We start from the raw sequence: 25,271 nt of genomic DNA on the forward strand, positions 1-25,271 counted from the left end.
GTAACTGCTGAACATTCTACCACAGAGATACATATACCCCCCAGCATGATGTCCCTACAACTCCCCAAGAGCTGGTGCAAGTGCAGGTCGTGTGTGAACAGAGCTGGGAGTTTCTGGGACCAGGGCCTGTGTAAATGTGGGACACTGCCGAGTCTTCCGGCATTTTGTATCCGACAGTTTCCAGGGACCAATGTGTGAATGGGACTGATGGAGGTGTGTTTTAACAAAAGTTTGTGCTGGCAACATTGCCTCATCTAAAACATATGGGTTTGTTAAGAAAATGTTGCGCTTACTGGAAAATGTAAAAGTGGGCAAGGTGCATTACAGGTCACACAACATGCGGGCCTAAATGACGATTTGGATTATACCATGTTCCTCTGAAACGATTAAAACTTTCTTGGTAATACCTTAATGGATACTGATGTTTTGATGTGTGGTCCAGTGTGTCCTACTGTAGAATTATATTGATGGCAATACATATATGACGGACACACCCACCCATCTCCAACATGTCCTGTGTGTCTTGTTGCTTTTTTGCTTCTTTTTCCTATAGTCATGTGATCTAGTCACATGATTGTAAGTGTATTTAATGACACCTGTGGGCCCTGTCCCACCCTTATGCTCTTACAATGACCATTTTGCTGGTTGAAATGCCTGTCTCCTTGTAATAAAGGACTTTTAATATATTTAGTCGGTGTGACATGGGTTTGTACCTTGCCCAATTTTACATTTTTCAGTGAGGGCTAAATTTTGTTAGGATTTCAAGTTAACCCTTGTACACCTGCTCTGCTACTTTTGAACTTTTTTATGACCCACTGAAGCGCTCTACCTCTTCTCTTCATCTGACATATGGATTTGTGTTTTGTTTCATTCACGCATGTTTGAATATCCCTGCATCACCAGCGCTTAAAATGCCTCAATTGAGCTGTTTTATATTTTAGTTTCCCTTTTGCTCAGTTGAGATTGTCAGTAGAAAATGCGTCATATCTGCTGGTGCACTGAGGAGTGAAGCAGTTTCAAAAATCAATAACTGTATCTCCAAAGTCAGGCCAATCCAGGGCTAAATTGTGAAAGTGATTCCAGTGAAGGCTTTGGAGTTTAAAAACATAGTGGAGAGCTTCCTGTATTACCACCTAATGACATCACAAGGAGTGGTTTCAGTCTGATAAAAGAACTCAGGATAAATGTGCAGGATTTGTGTGTTAAACATGTGTGAATGAAACTAAAGGTAACATCAGAAAATAGTGCAGTATAGACCTTTTAATGGAGGGATTCCATCGTCATACACACCATTCAGAACCTGTACCCTTTACATTACATCAGTGAAGTGGCAACTTGCCTGTGTCATCAGCAGGAAAATTCAAAATGCAAAGACAGTTTACACGCAAAGGACTTTTTCTGACAGTTTCAATATTGATTTAAAAAAAATAAAGGTGTTATTATTTATTTGTATTAGTCTAATCATAACTATTGCACAATCTACACTGGAAAAAACAATATCTAGCTAAGTTAAAATGACTTAAATTAAGAACATTTGACTTTATTTGAGTCAATTCAACTTGACAATGGAAATGGAATAGGTATGTTTTTCTTAATTCAAGAAACATTCGATTTTGTTTATTATTTTAAGCGAAAAAACATTGTTGCTTTTCTTATTTTAAGTGTAGTGAGATGTGTTTTCATAGTTTAAGTACAAAAAGTCTTGTTTCATTTTACTTCAAGTGAAATTTACTAAAATCATGATAAAACTTCTTAATTCAAGTGAACTTAAATTAGCTGGATTTTGTTTTTTGCAGTGTAGACCCTTTTACATTATGGTTGCTAGTTATGAAATTATATCTAGGCTACGTACAGGCCAGATTTTGAGTGAAATCTTAAACTGTTAAATGTGTGAGCAGGATGCACTTCAGTTCAATGATTCATTTATAATACTTAGAGTGATGGGTGAAAGGGGATTACATTTTGGAGCCTCCATATCGTATTTTAGGTGGACACAAAGAGTAAAGGAGGATTTGTGATGAAGTGAAACAGAATGTGGCTTGTGTTCAGGGTTTTACTGTATTTGATAGGACATGTGAAAGGGTCAGAAGCTGGAGAATGCGCATACATGTGTGTACAGTCCATGTTTATATCTGAGCACATGGTCTGTCCTGACCCTGAGTCTGTCCTGACCCCAAGTCTGTCCTGACCTGGAGTCTGTCCTGACCCTGAGTCTGTCCTGACCCCGAGTCTGTCCTGACCCGGAGTCTGTCCTGACCCGGAGTGTGTCCTGACCCCGAGTCTGTCCTGACCCGGAGTCTGTCCTGACCCGGAGTCTGTCCTGACCCGGAGTCTGTCCTGACTTGGAGTCTGTCCTGACCTGGAGACTGCACTGGCATAATTTTACACATTATATAGTTTTTTATTTTTTAGTATAGTTTTACACTCATGTCCACCATATGGTCACATGTCACTGTCAGTCATTCAAACTTTATTTATAAAGAGCTTCTAATGTCACTTCATGGTCATTCAAGTACGGTTCAAAGAGAAGAGCTGAATATGTTTTTATTGTGTGTAATGTAATAATGACAGAACATGTTTCAGTGTAATGTGTGATTTTCTCATTAAAAGGACTTTACTGGACTTATCTGCTCCTCTTCAGACTTCTCCTGTGCTCATGTGGCTGCCAACACATTGAACCGAGCCAGCACACTGATGTCTGTCCTTTGGCAAGACACTTCCCACCTTGCTATGGGTGTGAGGGTTTGATGGCACAGACTGTGAGCCTCGCTTTGGTCAGTACGGGTCCCGTAGCTGCAGCTACAAACGCACACGTACATCAGCCCTGTGTCATAAATCTGAACATGTGAGTGTGTACAGTGTGTAGCGCATCATGTACCTGTGTCTGCGCAAACAGATGCGGATCCAGAAGTGGCGCATATGGAGGCTATACATAGACTTTCTACAGTCTGTGGCTATACCCGCTCCACGTTTGCGTCAGGCTGCTTTTAAAGGAGCAGCGCAGCACTCACGCGGTCCTGGCTGTGCGCGCGGGAGCACGAGTGGACACTGAACAATGGCGCTGACGCACAGACGCCTCCACGCAGCACGCACGCGGCACGCACGCGCCGCGGAGGGGAAGACGAGGTGAGGGCGCATCAGCCGCGACCACAGCTGTCTGCAGCTGCCGCCATAGTGCGCGCGCTCAGACTACCGCGGCGCGTGCACCGTACGCGTGCACGGCACGTGCGCACCGTGAGTGCACACAGCGTATGTGCACTGTGTGCGCGCAGAGCCCCCACCAGCAGACGTAAATAAAAGCAGAGAATTAAATAAATAAGTGCATCCTATAGCGTCATCCGCAGTGAGCCCACTCCTCTCACTGCATCAGCCCGAGGAGCCGCGTGAAGGCCCGGGGACGAGGCACCAAGCGTCCGGCACCGACTTTCAAAATAAAACTACACAACTACCCCAATCAGAACAGGCCTACTGCTGTTTGACCCGGTGGTGCGGGGAGTTTTTATGTAGCATCCTGTATGACAGGCCTCATAACTACAGCACGAACAGTCGGAGCGGTCCGGACGCCTACTGACTCCTACTGTCTGTGGACAATTTCAAACGCCTCTTACTACGGGTCCTGTTTGAAGTTTTACTGTGAAAAGCCGTATGTCGTATTTCCTCCGCGGTCCCTGCGCGTTGTCTTTGTTTTGACTAACCTGGATGAGGACAACCGGATAACGGCGATCACCGAGCGGAGGAAGAAGCGCTGCCCGCGTCAGAGTGTCCGCACACGGCATCACTTTCTCCACGTCTCCGCGCCTCCTCAGCAGTCGGACTGTTTTACCTGTGCGCGGTACACCGGGAGGCGGGACATCAGCTGCGGGCTTAGGAGCTGCACATGTCGGCGCGGTGAAAGCTGTCTCCCCGCCCTTAAACGGCTGGAGGAGGGAGCGCGGAGGAGCGCACACAAGCGCAACATCGACATTTGGATCGAGTGCTCAGGTGCGTCCTGAGAGCGGCAGAGGATAGCGGCAGAGAATAGCGGCAGAGGATAGCGGCAGAGGACAGCGTACAGGGATGCGGCAAGCGCGGTGGGCCCGGGCTGATGTTTGATGAGAGATTTGAGACTTGTGATTCGGTCTTGTTCTGCGCGCGCAGGAGAACAGCTCCTTCTCTGGCTCCAGATATAGGCCCATGACTTAGCGGTGTGACGCCTATCTCCGTTGCACAGAGGCGTGTTCCCGCGGCGTGTGGAGTCTGACGCGCGGGTAACTCACCGGCCCAGATACCCTCACATCCACACTCTCATCCACAGACGCGAGCGGGATGCTGCCATTTGCAGGCGGCCTGTGATCCGCGCTACGCACGCACTGGACATCAGCATCAGCATCAGCCATCTTCCTCTGCTTCCTGTCCCTCCTCCTCCTCCCCGTTCAGCGCTGATCCTCCCCAGCAGACAGTCTCCTGCAGCCCGAATCCGAGCCTCCGCTGTACCCTTCGGGATGGAGACGACCAAGCTGCCCCCCAGCCCCTCCTCTCCCACCACCGGCTTCACGGTGCCCTCCGCAGAGAAGGTGGACGGCTTCCCGCGGAGGTCCATGCGCCGGGCCCGCCAGAGGAGGTCCCACAGCTCGTCCCAGTTCCGCTACCAGAGCTCCCAGGTGGAGCTCACCCCGCTGCCGCTGCTCAAAGGTGAGTCACCCCGCACATGTGCGCTCTGCTCCGGGCACAGGAGCGGAGAGGCCCGGGGACAGGGGGATGGTGGGCACATGATATTGATCCTAGTGCTGCTGGATGTTCTGATGTATGGACATATCAGATTCGGTCTGTGTGTAGGCCCAAATGTTGAGCAGTGGGCCTATGGGGGGAGTAGGCCTGTACACTATTGTAATGCGGATCTATCCTTAATTAAAATACACAATTTTGTGTTTTTCTCAAGACGATTCTCCAATCAAAAAGCAGAGTGAGCCTCACATGACTCTCTCATTTGGGTTGCCAATTTCAATGCTGGAATCCAATGTGTTTAAACCTAAAATGTCTCTCTCTGATCTGAATGGTCTTGAGCTAAACCCAAGAACCTGTACCAATGTTACCAATGTCTGTTAGTGCAGTCTCTGCAGCTCAGGGAGAGAATTCTGGAGGTTCTGAACTTCACATGAGGCCTGTTCATAAACTGAGAATGTGGCACATTTGGATGTGTCTCTATCTGCAGGTTAAGGCTCTGGTGACAGATTCAGTTGTGATTGTAGTAACTTTTTAAAACAGTGAGAGTAAAGGATATAGTATATAGTTTCTTTATGTAAAATTGACCTGTGTGAAATTTTAGTCATGTTCCAGTGTAGTTTCTCCATCACAAACAGACCTTGAGTTGTGTATTGGTACATTCGCACATGTTTAACACACAAATCCGGCACATTTAGGTCTTCTCTCACACAGAAAAAAATCAGTTCCCCCTTGTGATGTCATGTGATACAAGAAGTGCTTCACTATGTTTTTAAACTCCACACACCTTCACTAGAATCATTTGGATGATTTCAGTCCAGGAATGTCTAATCTCTATTGAACTAAAGATAAAAGGAGCTGTTCATTTGAAAGCCACCACTTCATGACATCACATGGTGGAACAGAGTGTTTTGAGCTTTGGAGATGTAGACAGAGATAAAGAGTTACTCAAATGTGTGTGAAGAAAACAAAACACAACTCGAGGTTTCTTTTTGTGGAGGGAACAGCATTAAAACATGTTTAAAGCAAGAGACACTGACCTTTAAAGATGTTTATGAACTTGTATGAATAAATGCTTATGTTAATATTTATTCTAATGTAGTTCTTGATGTTTGGACAACAGTGACAGAAGAACGCTCTTCCATCTACTATAAGGTTCATAGTTTGATCCCTGCTGTGAATAGTGTTGAGCAAGACACTTGCCCACATTGCCTGGTGCGGTTGTGGTTTGGTTTAGTTTGGTTTCTGCCAGTCTGCCCCAGAGCAGCTGTGGCTACACAAGTGTCCTAGCACCTGAGTGTGGATTGAATGACGAAAGTAGTGCTTTGAAAGTCTTAAAGGAGACAGTGTGAAAACTGGACTTTTCAGAGCTTTTAACTAGGGCTGGGCGATATGGATCAAAAAATATATCTCGATATATTTTGCTATATCTTGATATACGATATATATCTCGATATATGTTCAAGAAAAAATAACCCCCTCAAACTGAAAACTGCAAAAACAAATCTGCCAAATTCCACAAGGTCTTTTTTTTTAAATTGAAGTGTAAGAGGTCGGCAGTTCATATTGGAACATTTAAGATTACAAAAAACCCTAATTACATAAATAATCATTTAACTGTAAAATAAACAATAATACCGGTACATATTTCCTTCTTTTCATTCATGAATAAAACAGCTCAACACAAGCTCATCTTTGCATTAACCCTGTTATCCAAACCAGAACCAGAACCATGAGCTCCTTAAGCAGAAGAAGCTCAGGATGTTCCTTATTTTAATAGATCCATGTTATTATCCAGCGTCAGGAGCTCTGAAGTTTAATCCCACAATCCACTGCAGATCAAACCCAACGTTTCCAAACACTATTGTACAAGTGACACTGCAGCAGATTATTCATTAAAATCTTCTGCATAAATACACTTTACATTGCTAAACTTTACAAGATATAAAGGATAACGACTCCAGAGCCACATCAGCCTGTTTGAGATAATAATGTGTTTAATGCAGTTTTGCGCACGTGTGTTTACATTTTACAGAAACTAAACTTAAGCACATGGCTCATTTGCATAAACAGCACTTCTCATGCAGCTCAGCTCGTTTAGCTTCTTTTGGGCTAATATATGCGACTCGGTGGAATATAAGGATGTGCTGCTGATGGTTTTGTCTGTAAATGGTGGAAAAGGTTCGTGGTGCTTGAAGCTTTTCACTGGCACCAACTTTCGGCGTTTACGGCGGTAGTGAGAAGTGAAGGAGACACGAGCGAACAAAATCAGGGAGGTGGAGGCGACGAGAGAGAAGGTAAACAAGCGAAGAGGTGAAATCAGAATTGAATATAAGAATTATATCGATATATACGATATGTCAGAATTCATATCGAGTTATATTTAAAATATCGATATATCGCCCACCCCTACTTTTAACCATGTTCTATTAGTTTCTTTTCATTGACCCTATAAAGTTGTATTTGGAGTGATCTGTGCATGTTTGAATAATCTTTTCACTTATTTCCAAGATGCCATTTTGCTGATCAACCCCAATTTTCAAATGAAAAAAAGAAAACCCCAAAAAAACATGCCAGTGTGATGTGCCGCTATCCAGGAGAAGCCCACAGCATGCGGCACTTTGTTGTGATGAGGTTTACTGCTACGTCAGCTCTCATTGGGCACCACAGTTTTCTAACACAGAAATCAGACTTGTTTTTTCATTACTTCGTTTAAGATCAATATTGTGATTTCAAATGTATAATGTATACAACATAAAGATCCACGGCTTTATAGATTTGAACTATATAGCAGACAAAAGCACAATATGTCTGGTTTAAATGTACAGGATGCTGATGGTGAGGGTTGGTGATGGTTTGACAAGTTCAGTGTCCAGTGGAGCACAGAGCTGAGGAGAAATGAGGGAGTATCACTTCTGAATCACATTCACTAATGTAAATGGGCAAAAGAGGTGCGAACTGTCACCACTGAACCTTTTTTAATTTGGAGGTTTGATTGATGTTGTGTCATGTGCACTGGAGTGGACTGGAGTGCTGGAGTGGGCTGGCGCAGTTATGTGGACTCTCCCTGTGGGGGCCCTCAGCTTAAGGTAAAGGAGGACATTACTGTTGCCATAAGGAAGATTGTCCTCTGCATTTGACCCAGCCTAAGTCGTGGCAAGCGACCCATCTCCAGATCTTGAGCTCATCCTGGTCAGAGCGACCTTAGCTGGAGGATTTGACCTATGGTGCATGTTTTGGGGGAAACCAGAGAACCCAGAGGAAACCCACCCAGACACAGAAAGAACATACATACTCCACACAGACACAGAAAGAACATACAGACTCCACACAGACACAGAAAGAACATACATACTCCACACAGACACAGAAAGAACATACATACTCCACACAGACACAGAAAGAACATACAGACTCCACACAGACACAGAAAGAACATACAGACTCCACACAGACACAGAAAGAACATGCAGACTCCACACAGACACAGAAAGAACATGCAGACTCCACACAGACACAGAAAGAACATACAGACTCCAAACAGACACAGAAAGAACATGCAGACTCCACACAGACACAGAAAGAACATGCAGACTCCACACAGACACAGAAAGAACATGCAGACTCCACACAGACACAGAAAGAACATGCAGACTCCACACAATCACAGAAAAAACATACATACTCCACACAGACACAGAAAGAACATACAGACTCCACACAGACACAGAAAGAACATACATACTCCACACAGACACAGAAAGAACATACATACTCCACACAGACACAGAAAGAACATACAGACTCCACACAGACACAGAAAGAACATGCAGACTCCACACAATCACAGAAAGAACATGCAGACTCCACACAGACACAGAAAGGACATGCAGACTCCACACAGACACAGAAAGAACATACAGACTCCACACAGACACAGAAAGAACATGCAGACTCCACACAGACACAGAAAGAACATACAGACTCCACACGGACACAGAAAGAACATGCAGACTCCACACAATCACAGAAAAAACATACATACTCCACACAGACACAGAAAGAACATACAGGCTCCACACGGACACAGAAAGAACATACAGACTCCACACAGACACAGAAAGAACATACAGGCTCCACACGGACACAGAAAGAACATGCAGACTCCACACAGACACAGAACATGCAAACTCCTGTATGTCTGCAGGAGCCTGTATGTTTCCAGGTTTGTCTGTGTAGACAGGCCTGGAAACCTTGTAGTGAAGAACAGGTTCTAGCCACTGTTTTTAATTTTACTTCCTGGTTGGACACTGGCAGCAAATATAACATATACACATATATACATGTACATATACATACATACACATACACATATACATACATTTATACATACATATATACATACACATACACATACACATACATGTAATGTATGTATTTCATAACTGTTACTTAGCAAACGTATCGTAAACAACTTGTCTAAATTGCACAATAATGATATGATAGAACTAATAAAAATGAATGACAACATCTATATTTAGTTAAATGAAAGTTTAAACTGTCAGAAAAAGTCCTTCTTTGTGCTTAAACTGTCTGCATTTTGGATGGAGTTTTCCGTGTTGTGACATAGGCAGTGGGATTCTGTTTTACAACTCGGACATACTTCCTGTGTCCTGGACTTTTTCCTCTCATGTGTTGCTCCCACTGTGTAAAACTGTTAAATACTGACCACAGGCCCTGTCCGCCAAACCCAGTCAGAACAACATGGACTTCTTGAAGACATAATTAGGCCTATTCATTAGTTTCATCTTAGCTGAGTGGGTGTGTGTATGAGCTGATTCAGAGGCATTGTTTTAATAAAAAGTACATGACGACTCACATATTTACTGTCTTAAAATGTGAAAACAGAACTAGTTTATTTTAAACAGTTTGCAATGCAAAGTTCTTCCTCACTCACCTTATGTGTTCAGAACATTGTCATTCAGCAGCATGATGAGTTTAGAAGTGTTTTTCATAACTCTCTCAGACCAGAGTGCAGTAAAAGGCTTCATGCTAAAGCTAACAACTAGCATGCTGGCACCTACTTCCTGATTATCAGACATTAAGATGCTTTCTAACTAGATGGAGACAGCACACAGTGGACTTATTTTGACCCTGAGAGCTGCTTGTACAATATATGTGTACTGGAACAGTACTGTGTATTTGCTCCAGTACATCAGGTACATCAGTATTTTACTCTTAAAGTTACTAAATACTAGAACATTTCACCTCCGTTCATCTGGTGCTAGTTATATATGACTGACCTGTTTATAAAGCCTCCACTCAGTGTGTATGTGCGTGTTAATACCTGACAGTACCCCACAGTACCTAACAGTACCACACAGTACCTAACAGTACCACACAGTACCTAACAGTACCACACAGTACCTAACAGTACCACACAGTACCCCACAGTACTACACAGTACATAACAGTACCACACAGTACCTAACAGTACCACACAGTACCCCACAGTACTACACAGTACCCGATAGTACCACATAGTACCCCACAATACCCCACAGTACGTAACAGTACCACATAGTACCCCACAGTACTACACAGTACCCGATAGTACCCAACAGTACCCCACAGTACCTAAAAGTACCACATAGTACCCGAGAGTACCCCACAGTACCCGATAGTACTCCACAGTACCTGACAGTACCCCACAGTACCCCACAGTACTACACAGTACCTGATATTACCTGATTGTACCCCACAGTACCTAACAGTTCCAATAGTACCCGATAGTACTTGACAGTACCCGACAGCACCTAACAGTACCACATAGTACCCCACAGTACCTGATATTACCTGATAGTACCTGATAGTACCCCACAGTACCTGATAGTACCTGATAGTACCTGACAGCATGTGTGTGTTGTGGTGTATTGGTTGGGGCACGGGGGCGTTTCCATAGCTTCTGTCCCACAATGCACCTCTGCCTCACAACAACATGTCCCCATGCACACAGAGTGACTCTCACACAGGATCAGGTTAGAAACACTCTCGATGTTCTAAAGGTCCCTTTATGTCAGATGTTCTTCTTGTGTGTCCATGGTGTCACATTCTGTGTAAAAGCTGCTTTCCCTTTAATTTAGATCATCTTCTTAAATGTTCCTGTGAGTCAGATGCCCTCCCTGAAATCCATGGAATTCTTGGGTTTGTTTAGCAGTTCAGACAAATATATTTTTCACTTGGGAAGATATTATTTGACGTCTAAACAAACGAGATTGCCAAATGAGCTGCTTTTATTAGTTCAGTATGTTTCATCTGCATATGTTTGACATTTTGCAGTGCGTTGCTCATGGGGCAGGTGTCCTCTGTGAGCACACACTCTACTGTGGCATTAGAGCTGACCTGCTTACCTGCCCTGTGAAGAACATGCCATCCTGCAAACGGAGAGAGAGAGAGTAACAGAGGGGGAGAGAGAGGGATGATGTGCGAGATGAGAGAGGACAGACAGTGAGAGAGGAGAGGGAGAAGCGAGAGAGGAGACAGATGAGAGGGGGAGGGAGAGAGGAAAATAGGAGAGGGAAGAGAGGAGAAAAGGAGGGACATGATAGAGAAGGAGAGACAGTGGAATGTGTACTTCCCTGTAGAAAGGGAGAGAAGAGAGAAAGAGGAGACAGAGAGAAGGACACGCTGTGCCCCTGACCTCTGATAGGGTCACTGTGTGTTCAGTGTGTGGACATGTATGGAGAGGGAAAAGGAAGAGAGAGGAGGGAGAGGGGGCCTCAAGGAGAAGAGGAGAGGATGGAGGAGAGATAAAAGCAGAGAAAAAGATGAGGAGAGTGGAGGGAAGAGGAGTAGAGCAAAGGGGAAATCTACTGCAGCTGCATGTAGGCCACGAACGTGCACATGAGGGTGTGCACATGAGAGTGTGCACATAGGAGAGGTGGAGGTGTGCACGTGGAGAGAGATAAGAGAGAGGAGAGATGACAGGGGGAGAGAAAAGTAGGGAGACAAGAGAGACAGATAGAAAGGAGAGATGAAAGGAGAGAGGTAAAGAAACAGGTGAGGGGTGCACATAGGAGCGTGCATGTGGAGGGGTGCACATAGGAGCGTGCATGTGGAGGTGTGCACATAGGAGCGTGCATGTGGAGGTGTGCACATAGGAGCGTGCACGTGGAGGTGTGCACATAGGAGCGTGCACGTGGAGGGGTGCACATAGGAGCGTGCACGTGGAGGTGTGCACATAGGAGCGTGCACGTGGAGGTGTGCACATAGGAGCGTGCACGTGGAGGTGTGCACATAGGAGCGTGCATGTGGAGGGGTGTGAGGCTCCAGGGAGTGGTCACGTTGCTCCTGCTGCAGAGGCTCTGAATTCTGAAGGAGGACGGGAGGGCATCTGACACACAGTAATAGAGGAGGCTGGAAGGGCATCTGACTTAACTTAAAACTTTTTCTTTTAAAATGTTCCACTATATTGTGAGCTAAATCACAATCAAATCAAAATCACAATGTGTAGGATTGTGATTGGCAAAGCACAGAGACTGCCATTCTTTAGGTAAGAATTTATTTATTTTTTTATTGAAAATAAAAGCTTCTTGGAAATGTCCAGGATGTGCATTGACAGCAGAATTCTATCTTTAAAGAGGAGGTATTTTACTTGGGTGGAGTATTAACTGTAACACGTATCTGATTCAGATCTTGATATTACTTTAATTGTTATGAAAACACTATATTCATCATAAACAATGTAGGAGGATTTGAATAGGGCCTGGGTGAGATCGCTAGATTACTCAAACCTGCATGGATGACATCTAAAACCTTTTCTGACATGTTCTTGATGAGAAAATCAGGTCATAATATTAAAATCTTCCCCTTCTTTAAAACTACATACATGTTTTTGAACTGTATGTATTTTTTAAGATGAGTTCCACAGGGAGAGGAGCCATTGTCAAGGCAATAGATCGGCATAAACAGACTCCACTGAGCACAGTGTGATGAGGACAAAGCAGCGCACCCCACGTCACATGACCACACTGTGGCTATTCCTGTGTGTGCTCCGCCATCTGATCTGCTAACTCTCACAGCACTAACAAAACCACCACCAGCACACCAATATACCACCAATATACCACCAATACATCACCAATATACCACCAATATACCACCAATACATCACCAATATATCACCAATATACCACCAATATATCACCAATACACCACCAATATACCACCAATACACCACAATACACCACCAATATATCACCAATACACCACCAATATATCACCAATATACCACCAATATATCACCAATATACCACCAATACACCACCAATATATCACCAATATATCACCAATATACCACGAATACACCACCAATATATCACCAATACACCACCAATATATCACCAATACACCACTAATACACCACCAATATATCACCAATACACCACTACACAATACACCACCAATACACCACCAATGTATCACCAATATATCACCAATATATCACCAATACACCACCAATACACCACCAATATATCACCAATATATCACCAATACACCACCAATACACCACCAATACACCACAAATATATCACCAATACATCACCAATACACCACCAATACACCACCAATACACCACCAATATATCACCAATATATCACCAATACACCACCAATATATCACCAAAATATCACCAATATACCACCAATACACCACAATACACCACCAATACACCACCAATATATCACCAATATACCACCAATACACCACCAATATATCACCAATATATCACCAATATATCACCAATATATCACCAATACACCACCAATACACCACCAATACACACCAATATATCACCAATACCAATCACCAATAACCACCAATACACCACCAATACACCACCACCAATATACCACCAATACACCACCACCAATATACCACCAATATATCACCAATATATCACCAATACACCACCAACACACCACAATATACACCAATATCACCATCACCAATATACACCACCAATACACCACCAATATATCACCAATACACCACCAATATATCACCAATACACCACTAATACACCACCAATACACCACCAATATATCACCAATACACCATCAATACACCACCAATACACCACCAATATATCACCAATATATCACCAATACACCACCAATACACCACCAATATATCACCAATATGTCACCAATATATCACCAATACACCACCAATACACCACTAATACACCACCAATATATTACCAATACACCACAAATACACCACCAATATATCACCAATACACCACCAATACACCACCAATACACCACCAATACACCACCAATATATCACCAATATGTCACCAATACACCACTAATACACCACCATTATATCACCAATACACCACCAATATATCACCAATACACCACCAATACACCACCAATATATCACCAGTATATCACCAATATATCACCAATATATCACCAATACACCACCAATACACCACCAATATATCACCAATATACCACCAATATATCACCACCAATAATCACCAATATCACCAATCACCACCAATATATCACCAATACACCACCACCAATACACCACCAATATATCACCAATACACCACCAATATATCACCAATACACCACCAATATCACCAATATCACACCACCAATATATCACCACCAATACACCACCAATACACCACCAAATATATCACCAATATATACACCAATATACACCATATATCACCAATATATCACCAATACACCACAATACACACAATACCACCAATATATCACCAATACACACCAATATATCACCAATATCACCACCAATATATCACCAATACACCACCAATACACCACCAATATATCACCAATATACAACCAATAGACCACCAATATATCACCAATATATCACCAATACACCACTAATATACCACCAATACACCACCAATATATCACCAATACACCACCAATATATCACCAATACACCACCAATACACCACCAATACACCATATATCAACCAATACAATACCACCAATACCATATCACCAATACCAATACCAATACACCACCATACACCACCAATATACCAATACCACCAATATATCACCAATATCACCAATACACCAATATATCACCAATAGACCACCAATATATCACCAATATATCACCAATATATCACCAATACACCACCAATACACCACCAATATATCACCAATACACCACCAATATATCACCAATACACCACCAATATATCACCAATACACCACCAATACATCACCAATACACCACCAATATACCACCAATATATCACCAATATATCACCAATATATCACCAATACACCACCAATATACCACCAATACACCACCAATATACCACCAATACACCACCAATATATCACCAATACACCACCAATACACCACCAATATATCACCAATATGTCACCAATACACCACCAATACACCACCAATACATCACCAATATATCACCAATATATCACCAATACACCACCAATACACCACCAATATATCACCAATACACCACCAATATATCACCAATACACCACCAATATACCACCAATACCACCACATAATATCACCACCAAATATCACCAATACCACCAATATATCACCAATACACCACCAATACCACCAATATATCACCAATACACCACCAATATATCACCAATACACCACCAATACACCACCAATACACCACCAATACATCACCAATATATCACCAATACACCACCAATACACCACCAATACACCACCAATACACCACCAATATATCACCAATATATCACCAATACACCACCAATATACCACCAATACACCACCAATATACCACCAATATATCACCAATACACCACCAATATATCACCAATACACCACTAATACACCACCTATATATCACCAATACACCACCAATATATCACCAATACACCACCAATACACCACCAATACACCACCAATACATCACCAATATATCACCAATACACCACCAATACACCACCAATACATCACCAATATATCACCAATACACCACCAATACACCACCAATACATCACCAATACACCACCAATATATCACCAATATATCACCAATACACCACCAAAATATCACCAATATACCACCAATACACCACAATACACCACCAATACACCACCAATATATCACCAATATACCACCAATACACCACCAATACACCACCAATATATCACCAATATACCACCAATAGACCACCAATATATCACCAATATATCACCAATACACCACTAATACACCACCAATATATCACCAATACACCACCAATATATCACCAATACACCACCAATATATCACCAATACACCACCAATACACCACCAATACACCACCAATATATCACCAATATATCACCAATACACCACCAATATACCACCAATATACCACCAATATCTCACCACCACCAATATATCACCAATACACCACTAATACACCACCAATATATCACCAATACACCACCAATACACCACCAATACATCACCAATATATCACCAATACACCACCAATACACCACCAATACATCACCAATATACATCACCAATATATCACCAATACACCACCAATACACCACCAATACACCACCAATACATCACCAATACATCACCAATACACCACCAATACACCACCAATACATCACCAATACACCACCAATATACCACCAATATATCACCAATATATCACCAATACACCACCAATACACCACCAATATATCACCAAAATATCACCAATATACCACCAATACACCACAATACCCCACCAATACACCACCAATATATCACCAATATACCACCAATACACCACCAATATATCACCAATATATCACCAATATATCACCAATACACCACTAATACACCACCAATATATCACCAATACACTACCAATATATCACCAATATATCACCAATATATCACCAATACACCACCAATACACCACCAATATATCACCAATACATCACCAACACACCACCAATACACCACCAATATACCACCAATATATCACCAATATATCACCAATACACCACCAATACACCACCAATATATCACCAATATACCACCAATATATCACCAATATATCACCAATACACCACTAATACACCACCAATATATCGCCAATACACCACCAATATACCACCAATACACCACCAATATATCACCAATACACCACCAATATATCACCAATATATCACCAATACACCACTAATACACCACCAATACACCAATATATCACCCATACACCACCAATACACCACCAATATATCACCAATATCACCAATATACCACCAATCACCAATACACCACCAAATATCACCAAATATCACCACCAATATATCACCAATACACCACCAATATCACCAATATCACCAATACACCAATACACCACCAATACACCCACCAATAACCACCATATATCACCAATACACACCAATACACCACCAATACACCACCAATATACCACCAATAATATATCACCAATATATCACCAATACACCACCAATAATACACCACCAATATATCACCAATACACCACCAATACACCACCAATATATACACCACCAATACCACCAATACACCACCAATATATCACCAATATACCACCAATACACCACCAATACACCAATACACCACCAATATATCACCAATCACCACCACCACCAAATATCACCAAATACACCACCAATATATCACCAATACACCAATACACCACCAATATATCACCAATATACCACAAATACACCACCAATACACCACCAATATATCACCAATATACCACCAATACACCACCAATATACCACCAATACACCACCAATATACCACCAATATATCACCAATACACCACCAATACACCACCAATATACCACCAATACACCACCAATACACCACCAATATATCACCAATATATCACAAATACACCACCAATACACCACCAATATATCACCAATATATCACCAATATATCACCAATATATCACCAATACACCACCAATACACCACCAATATATCACCAATACACCACCAATATACCACCAATATATCACCAAGACACCACCAATACACCACCAATATATCACGAATATATCACCAATACACCACCAATATACCACCAATATACCACCAATACACCACCAATACACCACCAATATATCACCAAGACACCACCAATATACCACCAATATATCACCAAGACACCACCAATACACCACCAATATATCACGAATATATCACCAATACACCACCAATATACCACCAATATACCACCAATATATCACCAATACACCACCAATATACCACCCATATATCACCAATACACCACCAATACACCACCAATATACCACCAATATATCACCAATATATCACCAATATATCACCAATACACCACCAATACACCACCAATATATCACCAATACACCACCAATATACCACCAATATATCACCATATACCACCAATACACCACCAATATATCACCAATATATCACCAATACACCACCAATATACCACCAATACACCACCAATACACCACCAATATATCACCATATATCACCAATATACCACCAATATATCACCAATACACCACCAATACACCACCAATATATATCACCACCATATATCACCAATACACCACCATATATACCACCAATATATCACCAATACACCACCAATATACCACCAATATATCACCAATACACCACCAATATATCACCAATACACCACCAATACACCACCAATACACCACCAATATATCACCAATATATCACCAATACACCACCAATACACACCAATACCACCAATATACCACCAATACACCACCAATATACCACCAATATATCACCAATACACCACCAATACACCACCAATATATCACCAATACACCACCAATATATCACCAATACACCACCAATATATCACCAATATATCACCAATACACCACCAATACACCACCAATATACCACCAATATATCACCAATACACCACCAATATACCACCAATATATCACCAATACACCACCAATATATCACCAATACACCACCAATATACCACTAATATACCACCAATATACCACCAATATATCACCAATACACCACCAATATACCACCAATATATCACCAATATATCACCAATACACCACCAATACACCACCAATACACCACCAATATATCACCAATACACCACCAATATATCACCAATACACCACCAATACACCACCAATATACCACCAATACACCACCAATACACCACCAATACACCACCAATACACCACCAATATACCACCAATACACCACCAATACACCACCAATATATCACCAATACACCACCAATACACCACCAATATATCACCAATATATCACCAATATATCACCAATACACCACCAATACACCACCAATATACCACCAATATATCACCAATACACCACCAATACACCACCAATATATCACCAATACACCACCAATATATCACCAATACACCACCAATACACCACCAATATACCACCAATATACCACCAATATACCACCAATATATCACCAATACACCACCAATATACCACCAATATATCACCAATATATCACCAATACACCACCAATACACCACCAATATACCACCAATATATCACCAATACACCACCAATATACCACCAATATATCATCAATACACCACCAATATATCACCAATACACCACCAATATAAAGCCAATATATCACCATTATATCACCAATACACCACCAATACACCACCAATATATCACCAATACACCACCAATATATCACCAATACACCACCAATATATCACCAATACACCACCAATATACCGCCAATATACCACCAATATATCACCAATACACCACCAATATATCACCAATACACCACCAATACACCACCAATATATCACCAATACACACCAATATATACACCACCAATATACCACCAATATACCACCATATACCATATAATCACCAATACACCACCAATACACCACCAATACACCACCAATATATCACCAATACACCACCAATATATCACCAATACACCACCAATATACCACCAATATATCACCAATACACCACCAATACACCACCAATACACCACCAATATACCACCAATATATCACCAATACACCACCAATATACCACCAATATATCACCAATACACCACCAATATATCACCAATACCACCAATATACCAATATAAAGCCAATATACCACCAATATATCACCAATACACCACCAATATACCACCAATATATCACCAATATATCACCAATATATCCCCAATACACCACCAATACACCACCAATACACCACCAATATACCACCAATATACCACCAGTAAACCAAGGCACGAGGAGACTGTGTTCTGTGTTCTGTGGTTGTGTTCTGTGTTCTGTGGTTGTGTTTTGTGTTCTGTGGTTGTGTTCTGTGTTCTGTGGTTGTGTTCTGTGTTCTGTGGTTGTGTTCTGTGGTTGTGTTCTGTGTTTTGTGGTTGTGTTCTGTGGTTGTGTTCTGTGGTTGTGTTCTGTGTTCTGTGGTTGTGTTCTGTGTTCTGTGGTTGTGTTCTGTGTTCTGTGGTTGTGTTCTGTGTTCTGTGGTTGTGTTCTGTGGTTGTGTTCTGTGTTCTGTGGTTGTGTTCTGTGGTTGTGTTCTGTGTTCTGTGGTTGTGTTCTGTGTTCTGTGTTCTGTGGTTGTGTTCTGTGTTTTGTGGTTGTGTTCTGTGTTCTGTGGTTGTGTTCTGTGGTTGTGTTCTGTGTTCTGTGGTTGTGTTCTGTGTTCTGTGGTTGTGTTCTGTGTTCTGTGGTTGTGTTCTGTGGTTGTGTTCTGTGTTCTGTGGTTGTGTTCTGTGGTTGTGTTCTGTGTTCTGTGGTTGTGTTCTGTGTTCTGTGTTCTGTGGTTGTGTTCTGTGTTCTGTGGTTGTGTTCTGTGTTCTGTGGTTGTGTTCTGTGTTCTGTGGTTGTGTTCTGTGGTTGTGTTCTGTGTTTCTGTGGTGTGTTCTGTGGTTGTGTGTTCTGTGTTTCTGTGGTTGTGTTCTGTGGTTGTGTTCTGTGTTCTGTGGTTGTGTTCTGTGGTTGTGTTCTGTGTTCTGTGGTTGTGTTCTGTGGTTGTGTTCTGTGTTCTGTGGTTGTGTTCTGTGTTCTGTGTTCTGTGGTGTGTTCTGTGTTCTGTGGTTGTGTTTGTGTTTGTGTTTGTGTTCTGTGGTTGTGTTTCTGTGTTCTGTGGTTGTGTTCTGTGGTTGTGTTCTGTGTTCTGTGGTTGTGTTCTGTGTGTTCTGTGTTTTGTGGTTGTTTTCTGTGTTCTGTGTTCTGTGGTTGTGTTCTGTGTTCTGTGTTCTGTGTTGGTTGTGTTCTGTGGTTGTGTTCTGTGGTTGTGTTCTGTGTTCTGTGGTTGTGTTCTGTGTGTTCTGTGTTTGTGTTTCTGTGTTCTGTGTTGTGTTCTGTGTTTCTGTGGTTGTGTTCTGTGTTTGTGTTCTGTGTTCTGTGGTTGTGTTCTGTGTTCTGTGTTCTGTGTGTGTTCTGTGTTCTGTGTTCTGTGGTTGTGTTCTTGTGTTCTGTGGTTGTGTTCTGTGTTCTGTGGTTGTGTTCTGTGTTTGTGGTTGTGTTGTTTCTGTGTTCTGTGGTTCTGTGTTCTGTGTTCTGTGGTTGTGTTCTTGTGTTCTGTGGTTGTGTTCTGTGTTCTGTGTTCTGTGGTTGTGTTCTGTGTTCTGTGGTTGTGGTTTGTGTTCTGTGGTTTGTGTTCTGTGTTTTCTGTGTGTTTGTGTTCTGTGTGTGTTTGTGTGTGTTCTGTGTTCTGTGTTCTGTGGTTGTGTTCTGTGTTCTGTGGTTGTGTTCTGTGTTCTGTGGTTGTGTTCTGTGTTCTGTGGTTGTGTTCTGTGTTCTGTGTTCTGTGGTTGTGTTCTGTGTTCTGTGTTCTGTGGTTGTGTTCTGTGTTCTGTGGTTGTGTTCTGTGTTCTGTGGTTGTGTTCCGTGTTCTGTGGTTGTGTTCTGTGTTTCTGTGTTCTGTGGTTGTGTTCTGTGTTCTGTGGTTGTGTTCTGTGTTCTGTGTTCTGTGGTTGTGTTCTGTGTTCTGTGGTTGTGTTCTGTGTTCTGTGGTTGTGTTCTGTGGTTGTGTTCTGTGTTCTGTGTTCTGTGGTTGTGTTCTGTGTTTTGTGGTTGTGTTCTGTGTTCTGTGGTTGTGTTCTGTGTTCTGTGGTTGTGTTCTGTGGTTGTGTTCTGTGTTCTGTGGTTGTGTTCTGTGTTCTGTGGTTGTGTTCTGTGTTCTGTGGTTGTGTTCTGTGTTCTGTGGTTGTGTTCTGTGTTCTGTGATTGTGTTGACGCTTTGCAGCTGTTGTCATCAACATTCCCTGAGGGTGTGATGCTAACTGTAGGCTCTGCTCTGTCTGAAGCTCCGTTACCCTTAATTTGGGTTTTGTTTTAACACAATGTGACCATAAAGGTTTGACTCAGTTGGACGTCCAACAGGAGAGCTGATCTGTGCTGTTGAACAAGTCCCTCTCACATAACATTACAGTCACAAGCCAACTACCATTATCCAGCAGTTTTTCAGTTAGTCAGTCTCAGCTTTCTGTGTAAACACAAACTCCTAAAGAGATCTCGTAATGACCACAGGATTCTGGGAATGTGCTCTTTAAATCACTTTTGTGTTTTTTCTTGAGTTTTCAGATCTTATTTTAAAACTTTTTATTGTGTTTGCTAATGTTAGGTCTCCATGGTAACTGCTGAACATTCCACCGTAGAGATACATGTAGCATCCTCCCAGCATGATGTCACTGCAAAGTATCAACTGCAAGAATGCACACAAACTACTGCGTCTGTGCAGTTGTACTTGTCTGTGTAAGTGTCCAGGCTTTGGCTTGTGTTTGTGGAAAGTTTTCTTGGGCTTGCTCTTAGTGACACTTTCATGTCATAAACCATATGGGTTTGTTGATGTTATTTCTCACATTAAAGAGGGGGTATTTATCCCTGTTTTCTGGGTGGGTTTCCTCTGGGCACTCCACTTTCAACATCAGCCTAAAATGTGCACCATAGATAAAATCCTCCAACTGAGGCAGTCCTGACCAAGACTGGTTACAAGATCACAGAGACGGGTTCCTGGGTGCGCTAACCACTGCCCACTGCTCCTGAGATGTCCCTCTAAACCAGGGATACTCATTGAGCGGCTCGTGAGCCACATGTGGCTCGCCAAGCTTTAACTGGTGGCGCTCAAGCTTATACCAAAAATAGTAACACAGACAATATTTTTTTTAAAAAGTGCTAGACCTTATAGTGAACACTGCAACACAAACACCTGCATTACACTAAGTATAAATCAAGGCTTAATTAATGGTGTTTCCTAAAGGGGGCACCGTGACACCAGCAACCAGTGATGCACAGGTCCATGTATAAATGACCTGTACCTGAACAACGTTTTCAAATAACAACTCCAACCCGACCTGCTGCCTGACCCGCATTTTAAAAAGTAGTCCATGCTCTTGATTAACATCATTAAAATAAAAGGGCCAATATAAAGTGAGTGAAATGACTGCTCGTATGACCTGCATTCGTATGACCACTGCACCATCAGCAGAACATCCCTCTGTCACAGAGAGAACACTCATATTCCACTGAATCGTGTTATTTAGTTCAACAGAAGCTGAACCGCATCAGTGCACAAGGAAAGAGCTGTTTTTATCACCACTAACAGTTTATGCAAATGAGCCATGTGGTTTTAAGTTTCATTTCTGTAAAATGTAAACAAACGTGTCAAAGCTGCATTAAACACATTCTAATGTCAATCGGGCTGATGCGGCTCTAGAGTGGTTATGTTTTTATGTTGTAAAGTTGAGTTTATTTATGCAGATTAGTAATAGCAATAATAATGATCATTTTAATAAAAAGATTATGATTTTTTTTTTTATAACTTTTTAAAATAACTTTATAGTTATATTAAATGTATTTATTAATATATAGATATGTTGGTTTATGTTGGGTATAAGTGGCTCTCCTCTGCTCTTCCAATGTGGCTCTTGTGAAAAAAATTGTGAGCATTTGGTTGTCAATCTTAAGCAGCTCAGATTCTTGGATATGTTTATCAAAAGGATGGGACAAGATCTAGTGCCACAAGATCTTGTGAGATAAAACTGACTCAAGATCTAGTGAGATTTTTCTCCATGTGTTTCCATTTGATCTGAAGTGCTGCTGAGTTACATGTCTTGAATCAATTGTTCAAAAAAGCGGCTACAATGAAACCATCTAATAAAATAGATAAAGTGTAAACAGTACAGCATCAGTTTGACTTTATAAAATATCTAAATCTCGTCTTGTTTCGTTCTTGTGTCTCGTCTCGCCCCTAGTTAATAATGTGTAAACTGTGAACTAAAACAGGAAATAGCTCATTTAGGTGAATAGTATGCATTCTGATTTTATGAGAAAAGTTTCTGTTTTTATGAGAAACTTTGGGATGAACATTCTGTGGAGCCTGAGCTGCCGGTGGAAGCCGTCTCCACAGCGTCCACATGCTCTGAGCGCTTTAATGCGTGACTTAATGTGTCAGCTGTTGATTTGTGATCCAGTTGATTTAGAAACACACTTTCTTGTGTGTGCCCTGAGCTAATGCAGCACAATGCATCATGTCCATCCTCACACATTCCTGTTGGAGTCACTGGAGCCGGTCACATGTGCTCAGCTCTGCACAGATCACACAGATCACCCCAACCCTACAGCGCCCCCCTCAGGCCATAGAGGAGAAAACATACAGTATTCTACTGATGATCAGGAAAAATCAAAGAAAAAAGAAAAGTGTATAAAGAACTTTTCTCATAAAAACAGAAAGTTTAAATTATTTTTTTTTCCATATCTGTTGCACCCAACCTTCAAGTGCTCTAAACCGTTGTATGTATACACTGTTGCAATAACAATACTCTCCTGTTAAGAACAGCAGTGAAATGGACATTGGAAGTGCAGCACAGCTTGATGAGTGGATCCTCTACTGTACAGGAGCAGGCCTAAACACTCAAGTTTATTCTGAGTCATTCAGTCTGTCCATCAGCCATATGTAAGCTGTACAACTCCAGAGTCAAAGATGATGCTATTGTTTTAGCCTTGTTTGAACTGCTTCACTCTGCAGTTGGTCTCTCAGCATTTTTATACAGGAGCCACATTTTAGGCTGTAAAATATGAAGTATGAAGTTTCCAGTCACCATGTCGACCACCAGGAGACACCATGAGACTGCTAGAAAGACATGTTTAATGCTATACACTGGAACATTCCAGGTCAGCAGGTTACTGACCCTCCATCAGGAAAGTGACATCTTTAAGCACCTCATCTGCCTATGGACACTGTAGCCAGTGGAAACGTGTCTTATGTTGGTCTGTTCAAATATTTCATTCAGGAAGTTCAGACTGAAACTCAAGGTCCACAAGCCATTGATTATATTTCTGTTGCTCTGCTTTTATATAATAGCTCTAGTGACACTTGTCAGTCCTGACCTGTTAAGACCTGGTTTAGTCCTGTTTGGACATAATGAAGTTGCTTTGTTTGGTTCAGTTTGTGTTT

The 25,271-nt window shown here is 41.8% G+C and overlaps 1 protein-coding gene across 1 annotated transcript in view; it reads left to right on the forward strand.

Annotated features, from left to right (window-relative positions):
• Nucleotides 1-94: 94 nt before the first annotated feature.
• ppp2r5b (protein phosphatase 2, regulatory subunit B', beta) overlaps nt 95-25,271 on the forward strand; it is a 66,341-nt gene continuing 41,164 nt past the window's right edge. Inside the window, exon 1 of the mRNA XM_055156112.1 lies at nt 95-4,671. Coding sequence (XP_055012087.1) covers nt 4,482-4,671 — 190 coding nt within the window. The 5' untranslated portion in view covers nt 95-4,481. The remainder of the gene's footprint in view (nt 4,672-25,271) is intronic.

The sequence above is a fragment of the Boleophthalmus pectinirostris genome, unplaced genomic scaffold, assembly GCF_026225935.1.
Source record: "Boleophthalmus pectinirostris isolate CB_2022bp ecotype Guang Dong unplaced genomic scaffold, ASM2622593v1 HiC_scaffold_20, whole genome shotgun sequence".
NCBI lineage: Eukaryota > Metazoa > Chordata > Actinopteri > Gobiiformes > Gobiidae > Boleophthalmus > Boleophthalmus pectinirostris.